We start from the raw sequence: 24,875 nt of genomic DNA on the forward strand, positions 1-24,875 counted from the left end.
CAGTTGTGCTGAGTTGTGCAGCCCTGCAGCGAGGCCTTGAAGCTGCAGTGGCCCAATTTGTGAAAAATGGCCCAGTCTTTAGGGGGGTTTAAGCCTGTGGTCCTTAAGTGGTTAAAATGAAGCACCTCATACCTCCAGAGGATCTTCCAGCTGTAGTTCATGCCTTCATCACATCACAGCTAGCCAATTGTAATTCACTCTATGTAGGCCTCCCAAATAAAGACCTGCAGCCAGTACAGAATGCTGCCGCTAGTCTGTCAACAAACCGACCTGGCCAGTACCACATAACGCTGATTCTCACTCCACTGCTTACCCATAAAATGGAAATTCCAACATTAATATACTAACAGTCAACTCCTTGCATGTTTTAGGCCCTGGGTACCACAAAGGATATGTTGTAATGGCATCACACCTCCCACGTCATGCTGCTCCTACCCTCTGGAACGCTCTACCACACTCAAAACCGCTCTAAAAATGGAGGTGTTTAAATCCAAACTAAACAGCCACCTGCTTAGTCTGGCATTCATGGACACACATCTTTTTCCTCTATAGCACAACCGCAACTATGCATTAATCTGAGAACCACTGTATCTACAGTAGAATCCCTTTATAGTAAACTTCAAGGGGACCTGGCCAAATAGTTTACTATACCAGATGTTTACTGTTTCAGAGTTTGTCATGCATTGTATAGGACTACAGATGCATTTGCTGGGACCTGGGAAAGAGTCTACTATAGCTAGAGGTTTACTATATCAACGCTAACTAAAACGAGGTGCTACCCATATATGCTTTGAGCACAGTTGGAGATGTACTTTGTAAACATCACTAGGTATTCAGCTATCCCTTCAAAGACCTCTGTCATGAAAATCTTAAAATTTAAAATACATGTTAACATATACAAATGTTTTTTTCAGAGTAAAATGAGCCATAAATTACTTTTCTCCTATGTTGCTGTCACTTACAGTAGGTAGTAGAAAGCTGACATTACCGACAGATTTTGGACTAGCTCATCTTCTCATAGGGGGTTCTTAGGGTTTTCTTTATTTTTAAAAGCACTTAGTGAATGGCAGTTGCTCCGTTCAACTGCCAAAATAGTGTGCAGTGTGCAGGGAGGCTGGCCAGCATCTTTGTATAAATCCTTTTCAGGGAATGTCTTTATAAAGGATAGAGGCCATGCTGAGAATCCCCCATGAAGAGATGGACTAGTCCAAAACCTGTCACTTCTGTCAGATTTCTACTACCTACTGTAAGTGACAGCAACATAGGAGAAAAGTCATTTATGGCTCATTTTACTCTGGGAAAAATGTACTTATTTGTATGTTTTACATTTTAATATTTTCACCACAGTTCCTCTTTAAGTATCGGACGCTAGGGCTATGACTCGACCCCAGGGTGCACAGGCGCATGCGTGCGCCCGGCCGCACTCCACGCCGCGTCCAACAACGGCCACCCGCTCCCTGGCCCTGTCCTCCTGTCCCAACGGCGATACAAGCGCAGTAGCCAAAACACACGGACAGGAGGATGACGCAGGGACACGTGGGTGGGGTTTTATTATATAGGATAGGATTGTAGAACCAACACACATCCCTTTGCTTACTGCTGCTTGTTTAGAAGTTTGTGACTTTTTGTATTTGTTTGGTTTATATTTGTCTGCTGGGCTTTGCAAGTACGGTAGCAAGACAAGGCACTCATAAAAGCTGCAGTCATACTGTGTCTGTACTGTTTTATATGTTGCATAAATGTTTCCTATTAATTGATGTTCTCCTAGTTGTTAAAGTCAGACTAATGCCTCCTGCGTATAACTCTTCCCTTTCTTCAGGCAAAGTGTGTGTGGAAGCACCCTCCTGGGGACGAGATTTATCGCAAGGGATCCATCTCTGTTTTTGAAGTAGATGGGAAGAAGAACAAGGTTAGCATTGCAATTTATAGGCTTTCTGTCTTCCTGAGCCCTCATTAAGCATTGCTTGTCATTAACGCAGCATTGTACAGAAAAGCTCATTAGCACTAAATGATTAAACGTTGTTATCCTTCTGCTTTTTAGATTTATTGCCAAAACCTGTGCCTTCTCGCAAAGCTTTTCCTGGACCACAAAACACTGTACTACGACGTGGAGCCATTCCTATTCTACGTCATGACCGAGGCAGACAACACCGGCTGCCATCTTATAGGCTACTTCTCAAAGGTAGGTCATGCATCCAGATTGACGGCCTGGAGTTGGACGAGATGGCTGAAGAGGTGTAGACCTGCTTGTCCCCTCCGCCAACCATAGAAAAAAAATAATTGCCACCTGGATGTAAAGTGGGTCCGAGATAAACGTTTACTTATTGCACAATTGTGTTCCTTTCATATAGTTTATAGGGCATTCCTCAAGCCAAATACTTGTTTTGTTTTAATACTCTAATTCCCTATAAACTAAACAAGCCTCACCCACAGCTTTTCAGAGAGCCTTGGCATTTTCAGACAGTAGCAAGGGCTCATGGGAGCTCAGTCTGGGCAGGAGGAGGGGGAGGTGTTACTAGCCAGAGATTTCATAGGCAGAGGGGAGGAGAGAGGACGAATTAGGTTTTCACAGGCTGAGGGCTGGAGATGCACATCAGCTTGCCTGTGTGTGATGTTTACCAACAACTTGGCAGCCCTCATTGTATCAGAGGAATAAATAATCATATTCCGTTGAAGCTGTTTGCAGCTAGATTTGCTGTGTAAACTATCTAAATTTTAGATAAGCTATATAGACAAGTTACTTGTTATAGTTAGTTTTTTTATCTCGGATCCTCTTTAACAAGGCAAATGGGCTGGGGTTGCTTGAAGTTGGTCAGGTCTAGGTTCAGCAACGTTATATATCCAAAGAATAAGGTCAGCCAAATACCCAGGTTATTCCATGAGTACATTTGGGGAGCGTGCGGAATGGTATTTGAAATTTACGGCCTGGCAGGCATAACAGGTCTCAAGAAGAAAGCTTATAAAACGGAGACAGGCAGCAGTAAAGAGGGAATTCAGGAGGTTCTAATTCTTTCCTGCTGTAGTCTTGACTGAGGTGACATTTACCTCAGTGTTATACATACATTCATTCACAGGATTTATACTGGATGGATTTTGCAGGAATTATGTGCATGGGAGGAGGGTGCTAAATGATTATTGATCAGCATGATTGCTTTAAAGATCAGTTTTTACTTTACTTTTTTTTTTGTTTTTGTTTTTTGTTGTTTTTTTTGTTTTGTTTTCACTTTTGTTGGACTGTAGAAGCGTTGTTGTAAAATGTAATCAAGCCTCTTCTTCCAAAGCAGATGTTTGCTTCAGAATGGCAGTAAACTCCGTATGGGATGCCCATGCCAAGTACTGGCCGATAAGTCACATGCTCACCCTCCTGATTACTGCTTGAGAAAATGTTATAACCGGTTCTCTTTTACTTGCAGGAGAAAAACTCCTTCCTAAACTACAACGTGTCGTGTATCCTGACAATGCCGCAGTATATGAGACAGGGCTTTGGCAAGATGCTCATAGATTTCAGTAAGTCCTTTGCTTTTGTTTTCATACATTGCATGATATTTTATTTTCGCTTAATGTGAAGTTTCTGTCTCCTAGAGAGAAAAAAACCTGAATGCGCCCTTTAGTCTCCTCTGATTAGATTCTCCTAAAAAATGAGTAAACCTCCCTGACGTTCTGGGTAATGCATACATAAGAACGCATTACCCTTTTTGTTAAATAATTTTTTTCCCGCTTGCTGTTTCCGTGACTTCCTATCGTCGCTTCTCCCGTCGCCATGGTGATGATCGGTCATGACATCATGGGGAGCTCCGATCCTTCCCAATGCGCAGCCTGGCGGTGAAGTCGTTTCGGGGGAGGACACCGCCCCTTTAGCAGCGCATCGCGGCGGATCGGCGGGTTGCGGCAGCGATTTAACAGAACATATAGCTAGCAAAGTGGTAGCTACATGTTCTGAGAAAAAAAAAAGTAAGTAAAAAGACTCTCCAGGGGCTGAGCAATCCTCCTTGGCGTACATGGACGAGCTGAGCCAAGGGGATTAAAATAGCGCTGCATAATATGTTGGCGCTTTATAAATACAATAAATAAATAAATAAAAGTTTTAAAGAGTAACTTAGTGGGACTTCGAGGAGTGCCCAAATTGAAAAGAATACATTTAACTGGGGCTACTTCCAGCTCAGGGTAGGCGGCGAGGTTCCACGGCGTCCTCTTGGCTCGTCTCCTTCAGCCTCCACCGGCCCTCGGTTTTCAGCGACACCCGGGCCTGGTGTTGGCCGGCTCTTCCTGATGACGCAATGCGTCATCACGCCGGCTGCTTTACGTCATCACGGCGGCCAGCGTGACAGGTCTGCGCATGCGTGGGTTTTCTGTGCATGCGCAGACTTGTCACGCCGGCCGGCGTGATGACGCTTTGCGTCGTTAATCAGGAAGAGTTGGCCGACAACAGGCCCGGGTGTCCCGGAAACCGAGGGCCGGTGGAGGCTGAAGGAGATAAGCCAGGAGGACGCCGCGGGACCTCGCCACCTACCCTGAGCTGGAAGAAGCCCCAGGTAAGTGTATTCTTTTCAATTTGGGCACTCCTCGGAGTCCCTTTAAGCGAAAACGGGGGAAAAAAAATAAATCGATGCATTGCAAAGTGAGGGAACAGAAGAGAGATCAAGAAATGATTGATATTCTCCATGTAATTTCTTCATGTTTTTTTTGACTTGCAATTAGCCTGCACATCATCCTCTTTACTGCTGACAGACATGAAAAAAGACAGCACCAACTGCCATTATTTATAACCACACACACTACCAATGCAATAGGTTAAAAAAATTGTGTTTTTATAGATATACATATGCACTGGTTGCTTGGCAGTTGGAAATAGCCATTATTTCCCACAATGCAACAAGGCTCACAGACAGGAAACTGTCAGGACCTAGGTCCTGACATCACACTGTGGGAGGGGTTTGATCGCAATATCAGCCATACAAACTCCCTGACTGTTTGAAAAAAGGTAAAGATTTCTCATGGGAAATTCGGTTTTGGTTATTAATTCAGATAAAGTTCAATCCTTCGTTACAGTTCCTCTTTAAGACCGGAAAAGGTATAGCAAGTTCTTAATTTATTGTTGTACATGGCAGCATACGACTTGTCTTTTTTCAGTTTGCTCCTATTTCCTCACTTTGATGTAAATAACGTAATTTTAAACACAACTTATATTTTTTACAATATTCATTTTGAAATGAATTAGCAAGTGTTTACTCGTTGTAAAATCTTACCTTGCCCTGATTTACATTCCTAAATGCATCACAGGAGCTGACATATTTACTCCTGGCAAGGTTTATAACTGCTAATTGTTATTCCCCCCTCTTCCCCCCCATTTGTTGGGCAGAAGAAACAGTTTATTTCCCAGAGTCCTCTGGGATGAAGGGCAAATTACATCACTATCATGGCAAAACATCACCAGTATCTCGTATTTAAGTAAAAGAAGCATTTTTCATCCTGAAACTGGGATGACCAAGGTACAAATCTGTATCCTGAATAATTTAGTACGATCTGCTATAAGTTATCAATGTTTTCCTTTAACCACTTAAGCCAATCTGGACGGATATATTTGTCCAAAAATCGCCACTCAAAGGCAATCTGGACGAAAATATCCGTCCAGCAGTGTTGCTGCCCTTGTGCACGCGTATCTGCATGCAGGCGGCTCCTTCCCTGACACTATTACAGGGGATCGATTGCTGAAGAGGAACCAGTGTTCCCCGAAGCAAACTATTCCCTGCAAATGAATCAAGATGCCTCCAATCAGGAGGTATTTGATTCATGAACCAAAATGTTAAATAAAGATCTAGCACTCCCTATCTTCCAGGAGATTGCTTAGTGGCCAAAAAGTAAAATTAAAGTAGAAATGGAAAAAAATTACACACTAAATAAAAACTGATCGACTCCCCACCCTGCCCATTAACAAAAAAAATAAACACACGTTTAAAAAATAATTAAATAAAAAAAGTGTTTAAAAAAAAAATACATAAGTAGTTACCTTAGAGACTAAACTTTTTAATATGTATGTTGTGAAGGTATATCACTATATACCTTATTACCTTTAGCCTATATGGGCTTGTAATTAGTGATGGACGCAAAACTGAAAAAATGCTCCTTTGGGCCCTTTTCCACTAGCGGCGTTTGCGATGCTGAATCGCAAAAACGCAAACCGCTAGCGATTTTACAATCGCTACGGTTTGCTTTTTAACATGGGAATCGCGGTAGGTCATTTCCACTACCGCGATTCGTTTTTGCGGGGAACGCGAACGCGCGGCGGAGCGATAATTGCCGCGATTTTGCTATGCAGTGCATAGCATAGCAAAATCGCGGCCGCAAACGTCGGGGGAATCGCCGGTTTTGCGATTCAGCAATCGCTAGCGTTCAGCGTGAACGCTAGCGATTGCAGGTGGAAAAGGGCCCTTTATGTCTGAATAAAATATTTGCGCCATTCATTGTACTAGGGAAATATTTTGAACGTTGCAATAACCGGGACAAATGGGCAAATAAAACGTGTGGATTTTATCTACAGCAGAACGTTTTATTTTAAAACAACAATTGCGAAAACTGAGAAATAATAATTTAACTTTTTTTTTTTTTTTACTTATTATTGCTGGTAAAATGCATTAAGAATAAAATAATTCTTTGCAAAATGTACCACCCAAAGAAAGCCTAATTGGTGGCAAAATAACAAGATCATATATGGTGTGATAAGTAGTGATAAAATGATTGGAGAATGAATGGGAGGAGCGCTAACAGGGGAAAATTGCCTTCATCCTGAAGGTGAAAACACCTGCGGGCTGAAGTGGTTAATGTACAACTGAGATGTTTTTGCATCGGTGTACAGTAGAAGGGGTACAGCCCCAGCCTTTTACTGCCCTCTGGTGATGGAGACGATTTAGAAGAGGAAGCTCACCGATGACGTCTACAAGGAAACCTAATGTGGGTTTCCCAGTGGCAGACAACTAAGGAGGACCGAACCAGACAACAATCCACAGTGCCAGTCTGGCCCGATAGCTCTGATTCTTGGTTAATTTCTACTGAATTGGGGTAACAGTTGCATCTTGACTTTCATTGAACAGACACACAGCATATTTCTTTTGGCTTTGTGCAGGTTATTTACTTTCCAAGGTGGAGGAGAAGGTGGGCTCCCCGGAGCGTCCTCTCTCTGACCTGGGCCTCATAAGCTATCGGAGTTACTGGAAGGAAGTCTTGTTACGCTATCTTCACACCTTCCAGGGCAAAGAGATCTCCATCAAAGGTACAGATTGGCCTCAAAATGTGAAACTTTTCGGTTGAAAAACCTGCCTCTTCTACTAAGCTAAGCAGGAGTTGGTGCTCCAATATACACTGTTCTCTGGATTAATGTTCATGCAAGCCTTACATCTGTTGCTGAAAGTCCAAAGGTGTAGAATTTAAAGAAAACCTGTAACGAGAAAACGTTCCCCTGGGGGGTACTCGCCTCAGGTGGGGGAAGCCTCCGGATCCTATTGAGGCTTCCCCCGCCCTCCTCGGTCCCACGGCAGCGGCCAAAAAGCTCCTGGAACGGCCGGGATGTAAATATTTACCTTCCCGGCTCCAGTGCAGGCGCAGTATCGGCTCTCCGCTCGGAGATGGGCGGAAATAGCCGATCGCTGTCGGGCCGCTTTACTGCGCAGGCGCAAGTCTCCTGTACCTACGCAGTAGAGGGGACCCGACGGAGATCGGCTATTTTCGCTTATCTCCGTGCTGACAGCTGCAACAGCGCCCCCCCAGGGAAGGTAAATAAGTGTAGCTTGTCAGGCTTGTGGAGCCAGGATTGCCGGACACTTCGGGGGAGCCAGAGCTGGATTGCCTGCAGCTACAGCGGAGGGGGAAGCATCATTGGGACCCTGAGGTTTCCCCCTAGCGAGGTAAGTACCACCCAGGGGAGGTTTTTTTTTTGTTACAGGTTCTCTTTAAGGCTGGGCCTCTTGTGTCTTCTCTGTGGCTGTCTAGTTACAGGGTGTCTTGTACAGGATGTTGGAGCGGATTGTAGTGTTTAGTGAGTCAGGAGTGGCTCTGTGGCCACAAAGAAGCCATATGGAATCTAACTTCTATAAACTGAAGTGTCCAAAACTCCAGGCTTTAGCCCCATCTTAGTCTTGCCTTGACCGATAGTAGGTGCAGATTACAGGCAGACTGCTGAATGTTTAGGAGGCCAGTGCAACACCTGTCGCTACCTTTTTGTTCTCTTTGAGTGGGGGCAAAGCCTATGCTACCACGCTTTGCTTTCTGTCCTGCTCTTCTCATTCTGAGCAGAGCTAGAATGGACTGCCATATACCTTCCCTCCTGTAGTGGATTTAGTCAGTGGGCTATTACTGACCCTTCCTCCACTCTTGGTCTGTGGAGGGAGGTGGTGGCCTTGGGAGGAGCATCCAGACTCGCGGGAAGTGCAGATGGGTACCTGGCAGTCCTCTTGGAGGTCTTCTCATACACGTTCTTCAGACCTCAAGGTAGGGTTACAGCAGGGGTTGTTTTTTTGTATCCATTGCGGACGAACACTGCTATTCCAGTGCAGGAGATTTGGGCGCAGCCGGCGCCACCATAGGCCGTAATAGGAATTACCGCTATAGCGGTGTACAGGGAGTAACTCCAGCGCCATCAGAAGACGGAGCTGAAATTACTTTTAAAATGCTGTAATTCGGCCGCCAGCAATAGCTGGAAGCCGAATTATGTCATTCCCCACCATCCATGGCGGCCTGGAGGGGGAATAGTATTTAACGCTGCCGGGAACTTGTGCAGCAGCAGGATCAGCCATATACCGGCTGTATCCTGCGCCCAAGTCTCCTGGGGCTGATTCCTCTGGTACGCGGTTGCACAGGCATACAGACACCATCCTAATACTGTGAGGAGAAAAGTGCTAATGAAGCAAAGAGAAGACTAAACACTTCCAATATTCTGACATGAGCTGCTGTGACTAGTGAGAGCATTTCTACCTTGTGTAGAATTCCTAACTTGCCTAATTGTGTGTTCTGTGTTACAGAAATCAGCCAGGAGACGGCGGTGAATCCTGTGGACATCGTCAGCACTCTGCAGGCTTTACAGATGCTCAAGTATTGGAAGGGGAAACATCTCGTACTAAAGAGACAGGTAATGACTGTGTGCAGATGCTACATCATCGTGTCTCCATGGCTATCTGTTCTGTGACTGTATAGAATACCAGTAGTAAGCCTGGCCATTTAAAAACCGCGACCCCACCCCCCTCTCCCCCCTGCAATGGCCGCACCCTCTCCGACGCGCACACGCCTGCCTCCCTGCTCTCGGAATCCTGCTGTCCGCATGCACGCTAGGCTAAGCGCAGGGACACATCAGTTTTATTATATAGGATTATTAAGCTTTGGCTTTACAGAATAACTTTTGTTTTAAAGGAGTTGTCAGGGCAATTTTAATAAAATAAACGCTACTTACCGGGGGCTTCCTCCAGCCCCAAGCTCCCAGGACCTCCCTCACCGCAGCTCTCCTATCAGCCGTTAGCCGCAGCTCTGTCCCGCTCCCCAGCGATGACGTCAGGGCGACCTCCAGACCGATCCGGGCCACATGGCGGTGATTGACCGCGCCGATCGCGCAGGAGCAGTACAGAGCGACCTCCAGGTCGCTCTGACGTCATCGCCGGGGCCCGGGTCGGAGCTCCGGCAAACAGCTGTGGGCAGAGCTGCGGCGAGGGAGGTCCTGGGAGCTTGGGGCTGGAGGAAGCCCCCGGTAAGTACCACTCATTTTACTATATTTCCCCTGACAACTCCTTTAAGTAGGAGCTAAACTGAAGACCCATCTAAGGGGCTAAAGTGACCATCCCTCCAAATGCTCTGTCCTGTCCTCACTACCACGTGTACCCCTGGGGCGTGTATGGAGCTTAGCAGGCAGATAAACACCCTCCTACTACTCAATAAATTGAGACCAGGTATGATCTGTAGCTTTAATGAGCTGAAGTAAGTTGGTGTGAAACTGTGAACAAATAACAGAAATGATGCAATAAGTACATGAACTGCATATAAACATATCACATATCAGCATACAGTAGATAGACTAGTGCACACAGCAACATGGCTGCATGGATAGCTGACTAGGCCTCACTATACAGTTGAACTACTAACTAGCTGCCTACACAGAAATAACACACAATACATGTCTACAGCTAGTACTAGTCATGCAGATTCATAGAAAACAGTAAGAAAGAATGCCTTACCGGCTATGCAGCCTTTAGTGGAAGCACGGAGAAGATTCCTCAGCAGAGAGCATGTGAAAATGGCAGCTTCTAGAAGGCTACTCCCTTCTTGTCTGGTGCATGAGGTCACAGAGGAGGAGGAGTAACAGAAAGGCTGAACTTAACTGAGAACAATGTAATGCAGTGGTCAATAGGTGGCGCTGTCCTACCTCATTCTAACACAGGATAAATCCTGTATGGATTAGCACCCATTTTAATGAAAGATGTCTGCAAGACATGACACTCCCCGTCTGGTATCAACAGATACCACCATCATTCAGTAGGGGATAATAGGAGAATGAGTTCACACACTGGTCTGAGAAACAACTTGGTCTCTTGCTGTCTGCAGACCTTTACTTCTACTTTGCGGACATTTCCGTCCTCACTTGGAAACGTCTTGGTGACAAGTCCTAGAGGCCACTCATTTCTCTGCAATTGGCAGTCCTTTAGAAGTACAACATCTCCGGGTTTCAGGTTGGGCCTTGCAGTCTGCCACTTGTTCCGTGGTTGCAAAGTAGAGATGTATTGTTTCTTCCATCTGTCCCAGAATGTGTCAGCAAGGCACTGCACTTGTTTCCATTGACGTTTGTACATGTCTTTAGTGCTGAACTCACCAGGAGGAGGACTCACTTTCCCAGTCTTTTGGGTAAGGAGGGTTGCAGGAGTGAGAAGAAATGGTTCTTCTGGATCACTAAGAACTGGAGTCAGAGGTCTAGCATTGATGATAGCTGTGACTTCAGCCATGAAGGTTACCAGGCTCTCGTGAGTGAGTCTTGCAGTTCCTGCTTGTAGAAAGATGGAATCCAAGATTCTTCGGGCTATGCCGATCATCCTTTCCCAAGCTCCACCCATGTGAGAGGAGTGAGGTGGGTTGAAAGTCCAAGTGCAGTCCTGATCACTCAGGTATCTTTCCACAGCCTTGGCATCAATATTGGAAGAGATCTGTAGTTCTTTAGCAGCTCCAATGAAATTGGTGCCTCTGTCAGATCGAATGTGCTTCACAGGACCTCTGATTGCAATAAAACGTCTAAGGGCGTTGATAAAGCTTGAAGTATCCATAGATTCAATGACTTCAATGTGAACAGCTCTGATGGTCATACAGGTGAATATGACTGCCCAGCGTTTACTGTTTGCTTGACCGCCTCTAGTTTGACGTGCTGTGACGGACCAAGGCCCAAATACGTCAAGTCCAACATTGGTGAAAGGAGGATCCATACTGAGTCTATCAGCAGGCAGATTAGCCATCTTCTGTGTTTGTAGCATACCACGAAGTTTACGGCATGTGATGCAACTGAAGATGATGCTACTCACACATCTCTTTGCCCCAACTATCCACAATCCAGCAGTATGTAAAGCTCCTTCTGTAAACAGTCTTCCTTGGTGCTTGACTTGGATGTGGTAGTGTTGTACAATCAATCTTGTAACATGATGATGACCGGGAATTATCAGAGGATTCCTTTCATCAGGCTCTAGACTTGCTTGCTTAAGACGACCTCCTACTCTCAGGAGACCGTATTTGTCAAGGAATGGGTCAAGTTTCTTTAAAGAGCTGTCTTTAGGGATAGACTTGCTGTTAGTGATACAGGTAATCTCTTTGGTGTAGATTTCCTGCTGTACAGTGCGAATGATGAAGTTCTTGGAGTGTTGGAGTTCTGCTATGGTGTATACCTCTTGACAGTGGTGCCAACCTTTACACTTCTTAGCATCATTCGAATTGGTTCTTTGAAAAGATCGGGCTATGTGAGCTAGACAGGTAATGGCTCTAACAAGTGATTTCCAGGTAGAGAATCTCTTGAAGCGATGAGATTCAAAGGACTTGAAGAGTGTCACTGTGTGAAGTGCAGACACTTGTGGACGGATCTCAGTGTCTGAGTCTTCATCCACTAGTTCAAACATGTTGTTCTGGTGAACTGCTGGAGTGGAATTACACAAGAATGCAGGACCTGTGAACCAAGTTGTATTTTTGAGATGACTTGCTGCAACAGCTCTTGTAGCGTGGTCCGCAGGATTGTTGTCAGTGGACACATAATGCCACTGTTCTGGACTGGTGGATTTCCTAATCCGCAGCACCCTGTTGTTGACATAAACATAGAATCGTCTGGACTCGTTGTTGATGTAGCCTAAGACTACTTTGCTGTCTGTGTAGAATTCAGCCTTTTTAAGGTCAATGTCAATCTCAGATGTGATTAGCTCAGCCATTTCAACAGCTAGGACTGCTGCACAAAGTTCAAGTCTGGGTATCGTGTGCTCAGGCTGTGGTGCAAGTTTTGCTTTGCCCATAACAAAGCCAATGTGGCATTGTCCTTTAATGTCTATGGTTCTAAGATAAGCGACAGCAGATATGGCTTTAACTGAAGCATCAGAAAAGACACAAAGTGTATGATCTTGGACATCTGTAGATGGCACAGGAGCATATGTGCGTGCAACTTTAAGGCTAGACAGAGCTGCTAGAGAGTTTCTCCATTCCACCCACAGATTCTTCTTGTCAGGAGGCAATGGAACATCCCAGTCAGTAGTTTCACGGGTTAAATCTCTGAGCAAGGCCTTACCCTGGATAGTGACAGGAGCCGCAAATCCCAAAGGGTCATATAGGCTGTTGATTGCAGATAGGACACCTCTGCGAGTAAAAGGTTTTTCTTCCTTGCTAACTTGAAAGGTGAAGGTGTCAGATTTTAAGTCCCAGAGAAGTCCAAGGCTACGTTGGACTGGTAAAGTTTCTGACCCCAGATCCAAGTCCCTTAGGTCATTAGAATGATCTTCAGAAGGGAAGGCTTCCATAACTTCTTTGCTGTTTGAAGCAATCTTGTGAAGTCTCAAGTTGGAGCAGGCAAGCATGTCTTGGGCTCTTTTGAGGAGACTGATTGCAGAGTCATTAGAAGGTAATGATTTCAAACAGTCATCTACATAGAAGTCTCTTTCTACAAACTGTCTTGTGTCCAACCCATATTCTCTCTCTCCTTCTTGAGCAGAACGTCTGAGTCCATATATAGCAACTGCAGGTGAGGGGCTGTTCCCAAAGATGTGCACTCTCATGCGATACTCTATGATGTCCTTTGAAGGATCATTGTCTTTAAACCAGAGGAATCTGAGGAAGTTTCTATCCTTCTCCTTAACAAGGAAGCAATGAAACATCTGTTGGATGTCGGCAATCAGAGCGACAGTGTCCTTGCGGAAACGGAGAAGTACCCCCAGTAGCTTGTTATTCAGGTCAGGGCCTGTCAGCAGCACATCGTTTAGGGAGATGCCTTCAAATTTGGCGCTAGAGTCAAACACTACTCTGATCTGACCTGGCTTCTTTGGATGATATACTCCAAAAATTGGCAGGTACCAGCATTCTTCAGGACCTTTAAGGGGTGGGGCAATCTCTGCATGATTGTTCTCAAATATTTTCTGCATGAAAGAAAAGAAGGGTTCTCTCATTTCTGGCTTTCTTTGGAAGTTACGTCTGAGAGAAGAGAAACGTTTAAGCACTTGTACTTTGTTGTTAGGTAGGCGTCTTCTCTGAGTTCTGAAAGGAAGGGGTGCAACCCAACTGTTAGTGCTGTCCTTCACAAAGTCTTGTTCCATTATTTCAAAACACAGAACCTGACTGGCTAATAATACACAAAAAATATCCCTAACTTGGGACTAAAATGTAACTTTTAATAATTCTCATAAAATTGGTATTTATAAACCAAATAAAAAGAGACCAGATGTCTGAATAAAGAATTGCTAAGGAGACCAATATAATGAAGTAGGCAAGAGAGCTCAAAATTATGAGGCCTCAAAAGTCTCCCTAGCAAATCTAAAGTACATATAAAACACTACCCCCACCAAAAACCCGACATGTTTCACTTCCCGAGGGAAGCTTTTTCAAGGGAACTATACATAAGTGCTGAGTGCAAAACGTGCTAAGGTGCAAATATATACAATCATAACATTTCAGTACATCAAAAATAGCAGCATGGCTATATGATAGCAGCCAAACGAACAACTCCTCAGACTGGTCCTTTTATACCATCACTAGGACCTAAGGGAGGAGCTAAGTCACCTGACATACCTGCCTACCTTTAAAAGAATACCTATTGGTCCACTTTACCATCAATCATTCAACTCGCCAATGAGAAGCCATTACTATACCTAACATGTAAAGGTTTTCTCCTTTAGACATACCTTTTTCCACTTCAGAAAGACCATTAAACCTAAGCGCACAATAACACCATTTAGGCTATCCCATTCGCGCTATAGCCAGCTCACCAGAAAGTACATTACAGCCAAGATCGTATTTTAGCCCTTCTGATTGGTCTAAACTGGGTCACATGGGTAGACACTCCCTAGTGACCAGAGGGGAGTAAACAGGATGATATCACATGGAGAAAACTCGTGGATCCATTGGTTAGAAAAGTAACAGGAAGTCCAGTCGCATCCCCATTCGCACTGCGCCCGGTGAGGGGCGTGAACGGAGCGCCATGACAACGTAGGCACAGAGTAAACATACGGAAGTCCTCCGCACAGCATGCCCACAACGCCCACTGTTGATACGTTACTAGGCAACCCCGCCGAGCCACCATAATTATATACAACAAAAGAATGCGCTGTTCATAATTTAAGCCTAGGCTTTCCCAACAATAAGAAACTTTGGTAATGCGCATATAATCCAATAGAGGCAGGTGTAAATCATAACTATATCTATTAATGTATACCCGCATTTTTGTACAGGGGAGAGCATACTACATAGGTATATAAGTCTAGACAAACACTGCTTATATCAAGCAACTTGCTTGATATAAGCAGTGTTTGTCTAGACTTATATACCTATGTAGTATGCTCTCCCCTGTACAAAAATGCGGGTATACATTAATAGATATAGTTATGATTTACACCTGCCTCTATTGGATTATATGCGCATTACCAAAGTTTCTTATTGTTGGGAAAGCCTAGGCTTAAATTATGAACAGCGCATTCTTTTGTTGTATATAATTATGGTGGCTCGGCGGGGTTGCCTAGTAACGTATCAACAGTGGGCGTTGTGGGCATGCTGTGCGGAGGACTTCCGTATGTTTACTCTGTGCCTACGTTGTCATGGCGCTCCGTTCACGCCCCTCACCGGGCGCAGTGCGAATGGGGATGCGACTGGACTTCCTGTTACTTTTCTAACCAATGGATCCACGAGTTTTCTCCATGTGATATCATCCTGTTTACTCCCCTCTGGTCACTAGGGAGTGTCTACCCATGTGACCCAGTTTAGACCAATCAGAAGGGCTAAAATACGATCTTGGCTGTAATGTACTTTCTGGTGAGCTGGCTATAGCGCGAATGGGATAGCCTAAATGGTGTTATTGTGCGCTTAGGTTTAATGGTCTTTCTGAAGTGGAAAAAGGTATGTCTAAAGGAGAAAACCTTTACATGTTAGGTATAGTAATGGCTTCTCATTGGCGAGTTGAATGATTGATGGTAAAGTGGACCAATAGGTATTCTTTTAAAGGTAGGCAGGTATGTCAGGTGACTTAGCTCCTCCCTTAGGTCCTAGTGATGGTATAAAAGGACCAGTCTGAGGAGTTGTTCGTTTGGCTGCTATCATATAGCCATGCTGCTATTTTTGATGTACTGAAATGTTATGATTGTATATATTTGCACCTTAGCACGTTTTGCACTCAGCACTTATGTATAGTTCCCTTGAAAAAGCTTCCCTCGGGAAGTGAAACATGTCGGGTTTTTGGTGGGGGTAGTGTTTTATATGTACTTTAGATTTGCTAGGGAGACTTTTGAGGCCTCATAATTTTGAGCTCTCTTGCCTACTTCATTATATTGGTCTCCTTAGCAATTCTTTATTCAGACATCTGGTCTCTTTTTTTTTGGTTTATAAATACCAATTTTATGAGAATTATTAAAAGTTACATTTTAGTCCCAAGTTAGGGATATTTTTTGTGTATTATTAGCCAGTCAGGTTCTGTGTTTTGCTCTATTGTGTATTAATATTGGCGTTTTTCCCTGACGCCTATATCCCTTGTGTTGGGACTTCTTTATAGTCACCCATATTGTCAATTATGGCAGGCTTTCTGGACTCTATACCAGATATTAATAGCCTTTTGGCTGAGGCAAAGGAGGTTTTTTCATGTGAAGAGACTGTTCCACCAATCACCCTAAATGTTGTACCAGAACATTCAGAAATAAATGAGGCTTTTAAAAAGATTTTTGAAACATACAAGGAACATAATAAAAGTTGGTGGGAAATCTCCAGTTTCAATACTTACCTTAAAGAGAAAATTACTGTACGGGGATTGAGAAATCTTGTGATTCCACATAAACACACAGAGAATAACGATTTTATGTCTGGTTGGAATAAATTGAAAACAAAACAATCCTTAGAATTGATGGCTTACCTGAGGGATTTCGAGTTGAAGATTATGGAGGGAATTAACCAGAAACTCTCAGATGAACATAAAAAAGTCATGTCTTTCAAGACACACCCAGCATTCAGGGACTTGGAAGACAAACTTCAAAAAAAGGTCCAAAATCATAAAGAAACAATTAAGATAAAAAAACATAAAAAGTATACCCGTGATGTTAGAGATTTTAAAACTGGAAAAATTTATGACTGGAAAAAACCACCAAAAAATAATAACCCACCCTCTGATAATGTGACAACTGAAACTGAAACTGAAACTGGTACTGAATCTGAGGGTGACACTCCGTCTAAGTCAGGGGAGGATACAAGACCAAACAGACCCAAAGAACGTCCCAAAAAACCCCCTCCCCAAGGTCCGGGAAATCCTCGCAAACTGAGGAACCGAGAAAAATGGGGATACAAACCCCATTACAAGAAGCAGAGGGAGGAGGATTGGTAGAGATAGATAATTCTATTGAGTGTATGAAGGTCATAAATCTTACTGAATACACTCTGAATAGAAATGAAATCTCAGTTCTATCTAAAGGTCTTTCGTTTGTTCCTACCCCTGATTTTGATTTATTTGAAACCATAAAAGAACCTTTTTGCGAGGAAGCTGGCCATTCACAAATACATGAGCACTCCCAGTGTTTTGGGTAGACGAGAAGAGGCAAGGGATGAGGAGGCATTAACAACCTTAAATTGTTTATTGGAGGAAAATATTACAGGTATAATACAGACAGGTGCGCCTATTAGTAATCTCTGCACCAAGAGTAAGTTCTGTCCACCTATCAGTGCGTATCCATCTATACAATGTTTTGTGGATGTTGTAACAAGAGATTTAGAGGATTTGGCTAAAAATACCAGAAAGGAAACCTTGAGAACGGAAACTAATCTTACCAAAGATGAACACTGTGCCCTAATAGGTCTAATGAAAAATGACAATTTAGTCATTAAGAAATCTGACAAGGGGGGCAATATTGTAGTCATGTCTAGGGAAAATTACATTATCATGTGTAAGAGACTCCTGGAGGACAAATGTATATATAGAAAACTACCTAACAATCCGACTGTGGTTTTTTATGGTGAATTGGAAGCCCTCCTCAATAATGCACGTGCTAAAAATATCTTGGATAAAAAGGATTACGATTGTATACTCCAAAAACACCCTACCACCCCTACTTTCTATGCGTTACCAAAGATACACAAAAATATCACCCAACCACCAGGACGCCCCATAGTTTCTGGCAACAACTGTTTATCTGAAGGTGCAAGTAAATATATTGATTATTTTTTAAGACCCTTTGTGGAGAGTCTCCCTTCATATCTGCGTGACACTATGGACCTGCTTAACAGAATACAGGACGTCAAGGTGACTAAGAACGTCATTATGGCTAGCCTTGATGTTGAGGCCCTATATAATAATATACGTCATGATTTGGGCCTAAAGGCAGTTGACTATTTTTTAAGAACTCGCAGCACACATGTAAGAGGACACTCGGAGTTCCTGCTACAATTACTTGAATTCATCCTGACTAGAAATTATTTTCTGTTCCAGAATCAGTATTATCTACAACTTAAAGGCTGTGCCATGGGGACAGCTTGTGCGCCCTCTTTCGCCAACCTTTTTTTGGGGTGGTGGGAGGATACGGTGGTTTTTGGTGAGGAGTTGGTGGTATATGCCTCTCACATCCTTTTCTGGGGCCGCTTCATAGATGATATCTTCATACTGTGGGACGGCCCCAGGGAACTCTTTGAGGATTTTGTGGACCGGTTGAATCACAATGAGATAGGTATGATGTTTACTGTTGAAATTGGCCAAGATTCTTTGAACTTCCTTGATGTTCATATAGAGAAAAATAGTGAGGGTGGGCTTGACACCAAGATATATAGAAAACCAACGGCAACAAATTCCTTGTTAAGCTGGGAAAGTTACCATCCTGAACCCCTAAAAAGGGGTATCCCAAAAGGTCAATTTTTAAGAGCAAGGAGAAACTGCTCTAACCCAATGGAATTTGAAAAGGAGTGCCGTATTTTGGAAAAAAGGTTTTTAGTAAGAGGCTACCCCCAAAAAATTATTGATCAGGCCAAACACAAGGCCGAATCAACTCAAAGAACTGACTTGCTGAAACCTAAGATCAGGGAAAGGAATATGAATATGGCCAAAACTCGAGTGATAAATACCTTCACGAACCAATCAAACAGAATAAGACAGATCTTGAAACGACACTGGGGGATTTTACAGCTTGACCCGCAGTTAAGAGACCACCTCCCAACGACCCCAGGACTTACTTATCGCAGAGGAAAAAATCTGGGTGATACATTAACACATTCCTACCTTCCAGTGAAGAGCAGTGGATCAGGGGGCTTTAGGAAAACCTGGTTAGATTCTAATCTTAAAGGCATGCACAGATGTGCTAGATGTAAGGCCTGTACACATGTTGAAAAATGTAAAAACTTTGTATCACCCAAAAATGGTAGGATTTATGACCTTTTTGATTTTTTTAACTGTGAGACAGAGGGTGTGATTTATGCCATCAAATGTTCTTGTCCATTGCTATATATTGGAGAAACCACACGTGCTGTTAAAACACGAATTATGGAACACTTAGGTGACATTAAGCACAAAAGGAATACGTCAGTGGCCAGGCATTTTCTGGAAAAACATGAGGGGGACCCTTCCACTCTGCGTTTCTGGGTTATACAACAGTGGGTGATGGGCCCACGAGGGGGTAATCTTGATCTTAAACTGCGACAACTGGAAGCCCAGTGGATCTATAGACTGGGTACTCTTAATCCAGAAGGTCTAAATGAGGGTTTTACCTATGCCCCCTTTGTCTGATTGGGATGTTGCTGTCCTGGGAGATTTCTAGAGCTGGGTCTACCGTCCTCATTGATATTTGATTTGCAGGGGCGTTCCCCTTTAATTTGCTCTGTATATATGTTTTTGGTACTAAATGTCCTGATGTTAATGTTCTGTTTTTGTTCAAGTGAATCTGCCCCATTGTATTTTCAATGGTGACATTGTCCTGCTGATACCTACCTTTTACCTTGATGGTCCACCTGCCGGAGGGGGACCTCAGTATTATCCTTCTAGACATCTGTTGTACCTGGATCTTATAGATGTATGACTTGCTTGATATAAGCAGTGTTTGTCTAGACTTATATACCTATGTAGTATGCTCTCCCCTGTACAAAAATGCGGGTATACATTAATAGATATAGTTATGATTTACACCTGCCTCTATTGGATTATATGCGCATTACCAAAGTTTCTTATTGTTGGGAAAGCCTAGGCTTAAATTATGAACAGCGCATTCTTTTGTTGTATATAATTATGGTGGCTCGGCGGGGTTGCCTAGTAACGTATCAACAGTGGGCGTTGTGGGCATGCTGTGCGGAGGACTTCCGTATGTTTACTCTGTGCCTACGTTGTCATGGCGCTCCGTTCACGCCCCTCACCGGGCGCAGTGCGAATGGGGATGCGACTGGACTTCCTGTTACTTTTCTAACCAATGGATCCACGAGTTTTCTCCATGTGATCTCATCCTGTTTACTCCCCTCTGGTCACTAGGGAGTGTCTACCCATGTGACCCAGTTTAGACCAATCAGAAGGGCTAAAATACGATCTTGGCTGTAATGTACTTTCTGGTGAGCTGGCTATAGCGCGAATGGGATAGCCTAAATGGTGTTATTGTGCGCTTAGGTTTAATGGTCTTTCTGAAGTGGAAAAAGGTATGTCTAAAGGAGAAAACCTTTACATGTTAGGTATAGTAATGGCTTCTCATTGGCGAGTTGAATGATTGATGGTAAAGTGGACCAATAGGTATTCTTTTAAAGGTAGGCAGGTATGTCAGGTGACTTAGCTCCTCCCTTAGGTCCTAGTGATGGTATAAAAGGACCAGTCTGAGGAGTTGTTCGTTTGGCTGCTATCATATAGCCATGCTGCTATTTTTGATGTACTGAAATGTTATGATTGTATATATTTGCACCTTAGCACGTTTTGCACTCAGCACTTATGTATAGTTCCCTTGAAAAAGCTTCCCTCGGGAAGTGAAACATGTCGGGTTTTTGGTGGGGGTAGTGTTTTATATGTACTTTAGATTTGCTAGGGAGACTTTTGAGGCCTCATAATTTTGAGCTCTCTTGCCTACTTCATTATATTGGTCTCCTTAGCAATTCTTTATTCAGACATCTGGTCTCTTTTTATTTGGTTTATAAATACCAATTTTATGAGAATTATTAAAAGTTACATTTTAGTCCCAAGTTAGGGATATTTTTTGTGTATTATTGTTCCATTATTTCCAAGAACTGCTTGTCTTCAATAGATAATGCTACCCGATTATCATCTTTTGACCTCTGGAAGACTGTGCACCCTAAGTGGTCTTGGTCACTGTCACAGGCATCATTGTCACTAGAGACATCTGTGAAGGGACAAGGTAGATGGGAGGCACATGGTAGCTCCTTTATGAGAAAGTTGTTGACACATGGTTGGAAAAGTGAGGGGCGCCCACTTGCTAGTGTGCTTGTGAACATACTATGAACTGTATCTGGCTTGTGCACACGCCCTAGGCAGACCTCACCTATTATGACCCATCCTAGGTCTAGCTTCTGAGCATAAGGAGCATCATGGGAACCATCTATTTGTTTTCTCACTTTATGGATTCGTAGGATATCCCTCCCGAGTAGCAAGATTATCTTAGCCTGTGGATCAAGTTCTGGGATCAGGTGGGCTATACGCTTCAAGTGTGCATGATGTAATGCGACATCTGGAGTAGGAATTTCAGATCTATGATCAGGAATCTGGTTGCACTCTATTAGAGTTGGTAAGGGCAAGCAGATGCTTCCATCTATAGCTTCGATCTGGAAGCCAGATGCTCTTCTCCCCGCCGTCTCCACAATTCCTGCACAAGTCCTTAGTGAGTATGGAGAGCTGGGGCCTTTAACATTGAACATATCAAAGAAGGTTGGGTGGGCTAGAGACCCATTGCTTTGATCGTCTAGGATGGCATACATTTTTACTGCTTTGTCCCTTTGTTCTGCTGGGTAGACTCGGACTAGACACATTTTGGAGCAGGATCTTCCACCTGTGGTTCCTTTGCAGACCTCTGTGCACTGTGGAGTGACCTCTAATGTAACTGTAGGAGTGTCACCCTCCTCCCCGCCATGCTCGGTTGTGCTGTGAGTATGTTGTAAAGTCCATGGAGCTGGTCCAGGATGTAGTGCTGTGTTGTGATCTGTGCTATCACATTCTTTACAATTTTCACTAACCTTGCAGTTCTTGGCAAAGTGAGTGGTGGATGAGCAGCACTTGTAACAGATGCTATTCTCTTTAAGAAAGGCTTTACGTTCCTCAATGGGTTTCTCTCTAAAGCCTCTACATTTCAGCAGAGAATGTGGCCTTCGGTGTATAGGACACTGCTTACCAGGGTCTCTAACTTTATTTGCTGCATGAGGGGAGGCAGCAAACCTGTGGGGAGAGTCTGGGGAAGACAGTTCAGTCTTGTGAACTGCCACTAAAGCTTTGTGTGAAGGCAGACCTGGAACAGAAGTACATGTTAGTGCAAAATCAAAACTAGGATCATTTCTTATCTTAGCCTGATCATGTATAAAGTCTACAAACACAGAAAATGGAGGAAATGAAACATGGTATTTTTTCTTATAGTTAGAACCACATTTAACCCACTCATTTTGTAAGCCAGGGGTTAACTTTTGTACTATGAGGTTAACACCTCTGGCAGTGTCAAAATATGCAAGGCCTGACAGATCACCTTCAGATTTGGCTACCTGAAGTTCCATTAACAAGTCACTAAGTTCCCTGAGTTTCTGCAAGCCTTTGGAAGCTATTTTAGGGAAATCTTCTATCCTTTTAAACAAAGAGTTTTCTATAGCCTCCACTGAACCATAACATTCATCAAGTCTGTCCCAAACCATTTTTAGTCCAGCTGCTGGGTTTCTTATGTTAATGGACCTGATTCTTTTTACATGCTCAGCAGATGCAGTCCCTAGCCACTTAGCTAAGAGGTCCATCTCCTCACTAGGGGACAGTTCAACATCTTTAATTGTGTTCTTAAAGGAGGACCGCCAGGCCCTATAACTCTCAGGGTGATCATCAAACTTCACAAGTCCCTTGGCAACCAGCTCACGCCGTGTGAGGAACTTAACAATGTCCATGCTGGTTTGAGCAGGAGCAGGGAAAGATGGTGGTGTGTTGCCATAGTGAGAAAGTGGTGTGTAATCATACCTGTCAGTAGTCTCTCGTTTTGGTCGAAATGTCTCATACCTATTTGGCGTGTAAGGAGAAGTTCCTGGAACGTTATGTGCCGGTTGAAGTTCCGGACGTGGTGGCAGGTGCTCTGAAATCAGTTCATTTTCTATATTGACTTCTGGCTTGCTGGCTGGAGGCTTATTCTGGTTTTCTGTCTGGGCTGTGAATTGAGTTTGATGAGATCTGTCGATGAGGTCCCGTTGAGCATCTTCCATTGACAGGAAAGAGTCGATCATTCTGGAATGTCGATGGACATAATCTGAAGTGCGCTGCAGGGGATCCTGATGGGCGAGATCAAGGCTGGCTGGCCTGCTGTGTCTTTCGTCGTCTGGGTGGATGAGTGCTTCTAAGGCTTCTGCTTTGGCAATAGCTGCAGCAGCTTCCCTCTGTGCTGAGAGCTTCTCTAGTGCTGCTTGCTGTTTTGCCCTTTCAGTTTCAAGTGTCGCTTGTTGCAGCTTTAGCTGCATCTCTTGCTCTGCGAAGGCAGCACGTGCTTTTGCAGCTTCAGCTTCTGCGCGAGCAATGGCGGCCGCATTGCTGACTGATGAGGATCTTGTAGAGCGACTGACTTTAGACCTTGTCTTGTAAGAAGAAGTTTGGCTTTCTGACATGATGCTGCTGTGAAGGATCTTGACTGTGTAGAGACTGCTGCGTACTGATATGCACGTAGCTGCGTGGTAGTATAGCTGTCTCTGTAGTCAGTATCTTATTTTCCACTCACTGGGTAGCAGCGTTTCACTGGCTGGGAAGCTAGCCGGTCTGGTTCCACTCGCGGGTAGCAGCCGTTTCACTGTCCTGTCCTCACTACCACGTGTACCCCTGGGGCGTGTATGGAGCTTAGCAGGCAGATAAACACCCTCCTACTACTCAATAAATTGAGACCAGGTATGATCTGTAGCTTTAATGAGCTGAAGTAAGTTGGTGTGAAACTGTGAACAAATAACAGAAATGATGCAATAAGTACATGAACTGCATATAAACATATCACATATCAGCATACAGTAGATAGACTAGTGCACACAGCAACATGGCTGCATGGATAGCTGACTAGGCCTCACTATACAGTTGAACTACTAACTAGCTGCCTACACAGAAATAACACACAATACATGTCTACAGCTAGTACTAGTCATGCAGATTCATAGAAAACAGTAAGAAAGAATGCCTTACCGGCTATGCAGCCTTTAGTGGAAGCACGGAGAAGATTCCTCAGCAGAGAGCATGTGAAAATGGCAGCTTCTAGAAGGCTACTCCCTTCTTGTCTGATGCATGAGGTCACAGAGGAGCAGGAGTAACAGAAAGGCTGAACTTAACTGAGAACAATGTAATGCAGTGGTCAATAGGTGGCGCTGTCCTACCTCATTCTAACACAGGATAAATCCTGTATGGATTAGCACCCATTTTAATGAAAGATGTCTGCAAGACATGACATGCTCCTTCCTATCGCCACCCCTTCACCACCACTTCCTGTATTAAAGAGAACCTGAGCTGGGTTTTAAGAATGCCAATAGGGCACAGAGGCTGGTTGTGCATACTATCACCAGCCTCTGTTACTATACCGTGCCCCCCTGCACTCTGCTGTGCCCCCCCCCCCCCCCCAAAAAAAACCCCACCATGCTGGTGAAATGCATCGTGTTGCTAGCAGGCTGTTTACATCCAGGCTGTCATTTACCGCTGCTCCCCCGCCTCCTCTATATCGCCACTCTCCACCTGCGTCCCTTCCCTCCAAACAGTATGTAATAGAGTAAGTGCCTCAACCTTCAGCAAGAAGTCGTAGCGCTCTGCCCCCAGGGCCGGTCCAAGCAAGAAGGGGCCGGTCCAAGCAAGAAGTAGCGCCCTGCCCCCAGGGGCGGTCCTACACTTGGCGCCGAGCTGGAGGGGGTAGCTGGCAGGAAGAGGGTATTGGGCACAGCGGCAGGGAGGGGGGTGGACCCCCCCCCCTCACCTGGGTCCCCCATCTGCGCTCCCCCTCTAACTTCAGTTAAGCAGCAGCCACCGCCACCATTAGTAA

At 44.2% G+C, this 24,875-nt stretch overlaps 2 protein-coding genes across 5 annotated transcripts in view; one reads left to right on the forward strand and one right to left on the reverse strand.

The window, feature by feature from the left end:
- The window catches only part of KAT7 (lysine acetyltransferase 7), a 63,362-nt gene that overhangs the window by 32,725 nt on the left and 5,762 nt on the right, over positions 1–24,875 (forward strand). For all 4 annotated transcript variants that reach the window (XM_068264084.1, XM_068264085.1, XM_068264086.1 and 1 more), the window contains 5 exons: positions 1,820–1,909; positions 2,042–2,182; positions 3,414–3,507; positions 7,121–7,267; positions 9,012–9,118. In XM_068264084.1, the coding sequence (XP_068120185.1) occupies positions 1,820–1,909; positions 2,042–2,182; positions 3,414–3,507; positions 7,121–7,267; positions 9,012–9,118 (579 nt within the window). The remainder of the gene's footprint in view (positions 1–1,819; positions 1,910–2,041; positions 2,183–3,413; positions 3,508–7,120; positions 7,268–9,011; positions 9,119–24,875) is intronic.
- LOC137541909 (uncharacterized) lies at positions 20,884–24,118 on the reverse strand. The gene is made up of 2 exons (XM_068263484.1): positions 24,035–24,118; positions 20,884–23,793 (listed from the first exon to the last, which is right to left on the reverse strand). The coding sequence occupies exon 2, from the start codon at positions 23,473–23,475 to the stop codon at positions 20,884–20,886; it is 2,592 nt and encodes an 863-aa protein (XP_068119585.1). The 5' UTR covers positions 23,476–23,793; positions 24,035–24,118.

This window comes from Hyperolius riggenbachi, chromosome 12 (genome assembly GCF_040937935.1).
Source record: "Hyperolius riggenbachi isolate aHypRig1 chromosome 12, aHypRig1.pri, whole genome shotgun sequence".
Classification (NCBI taxonomy): Eukaryota; Metazoa; Chordata; class Amphibia; order Anura; family Hyperoliidae; genus Hyperolius; species Hyperolius riggenbachi.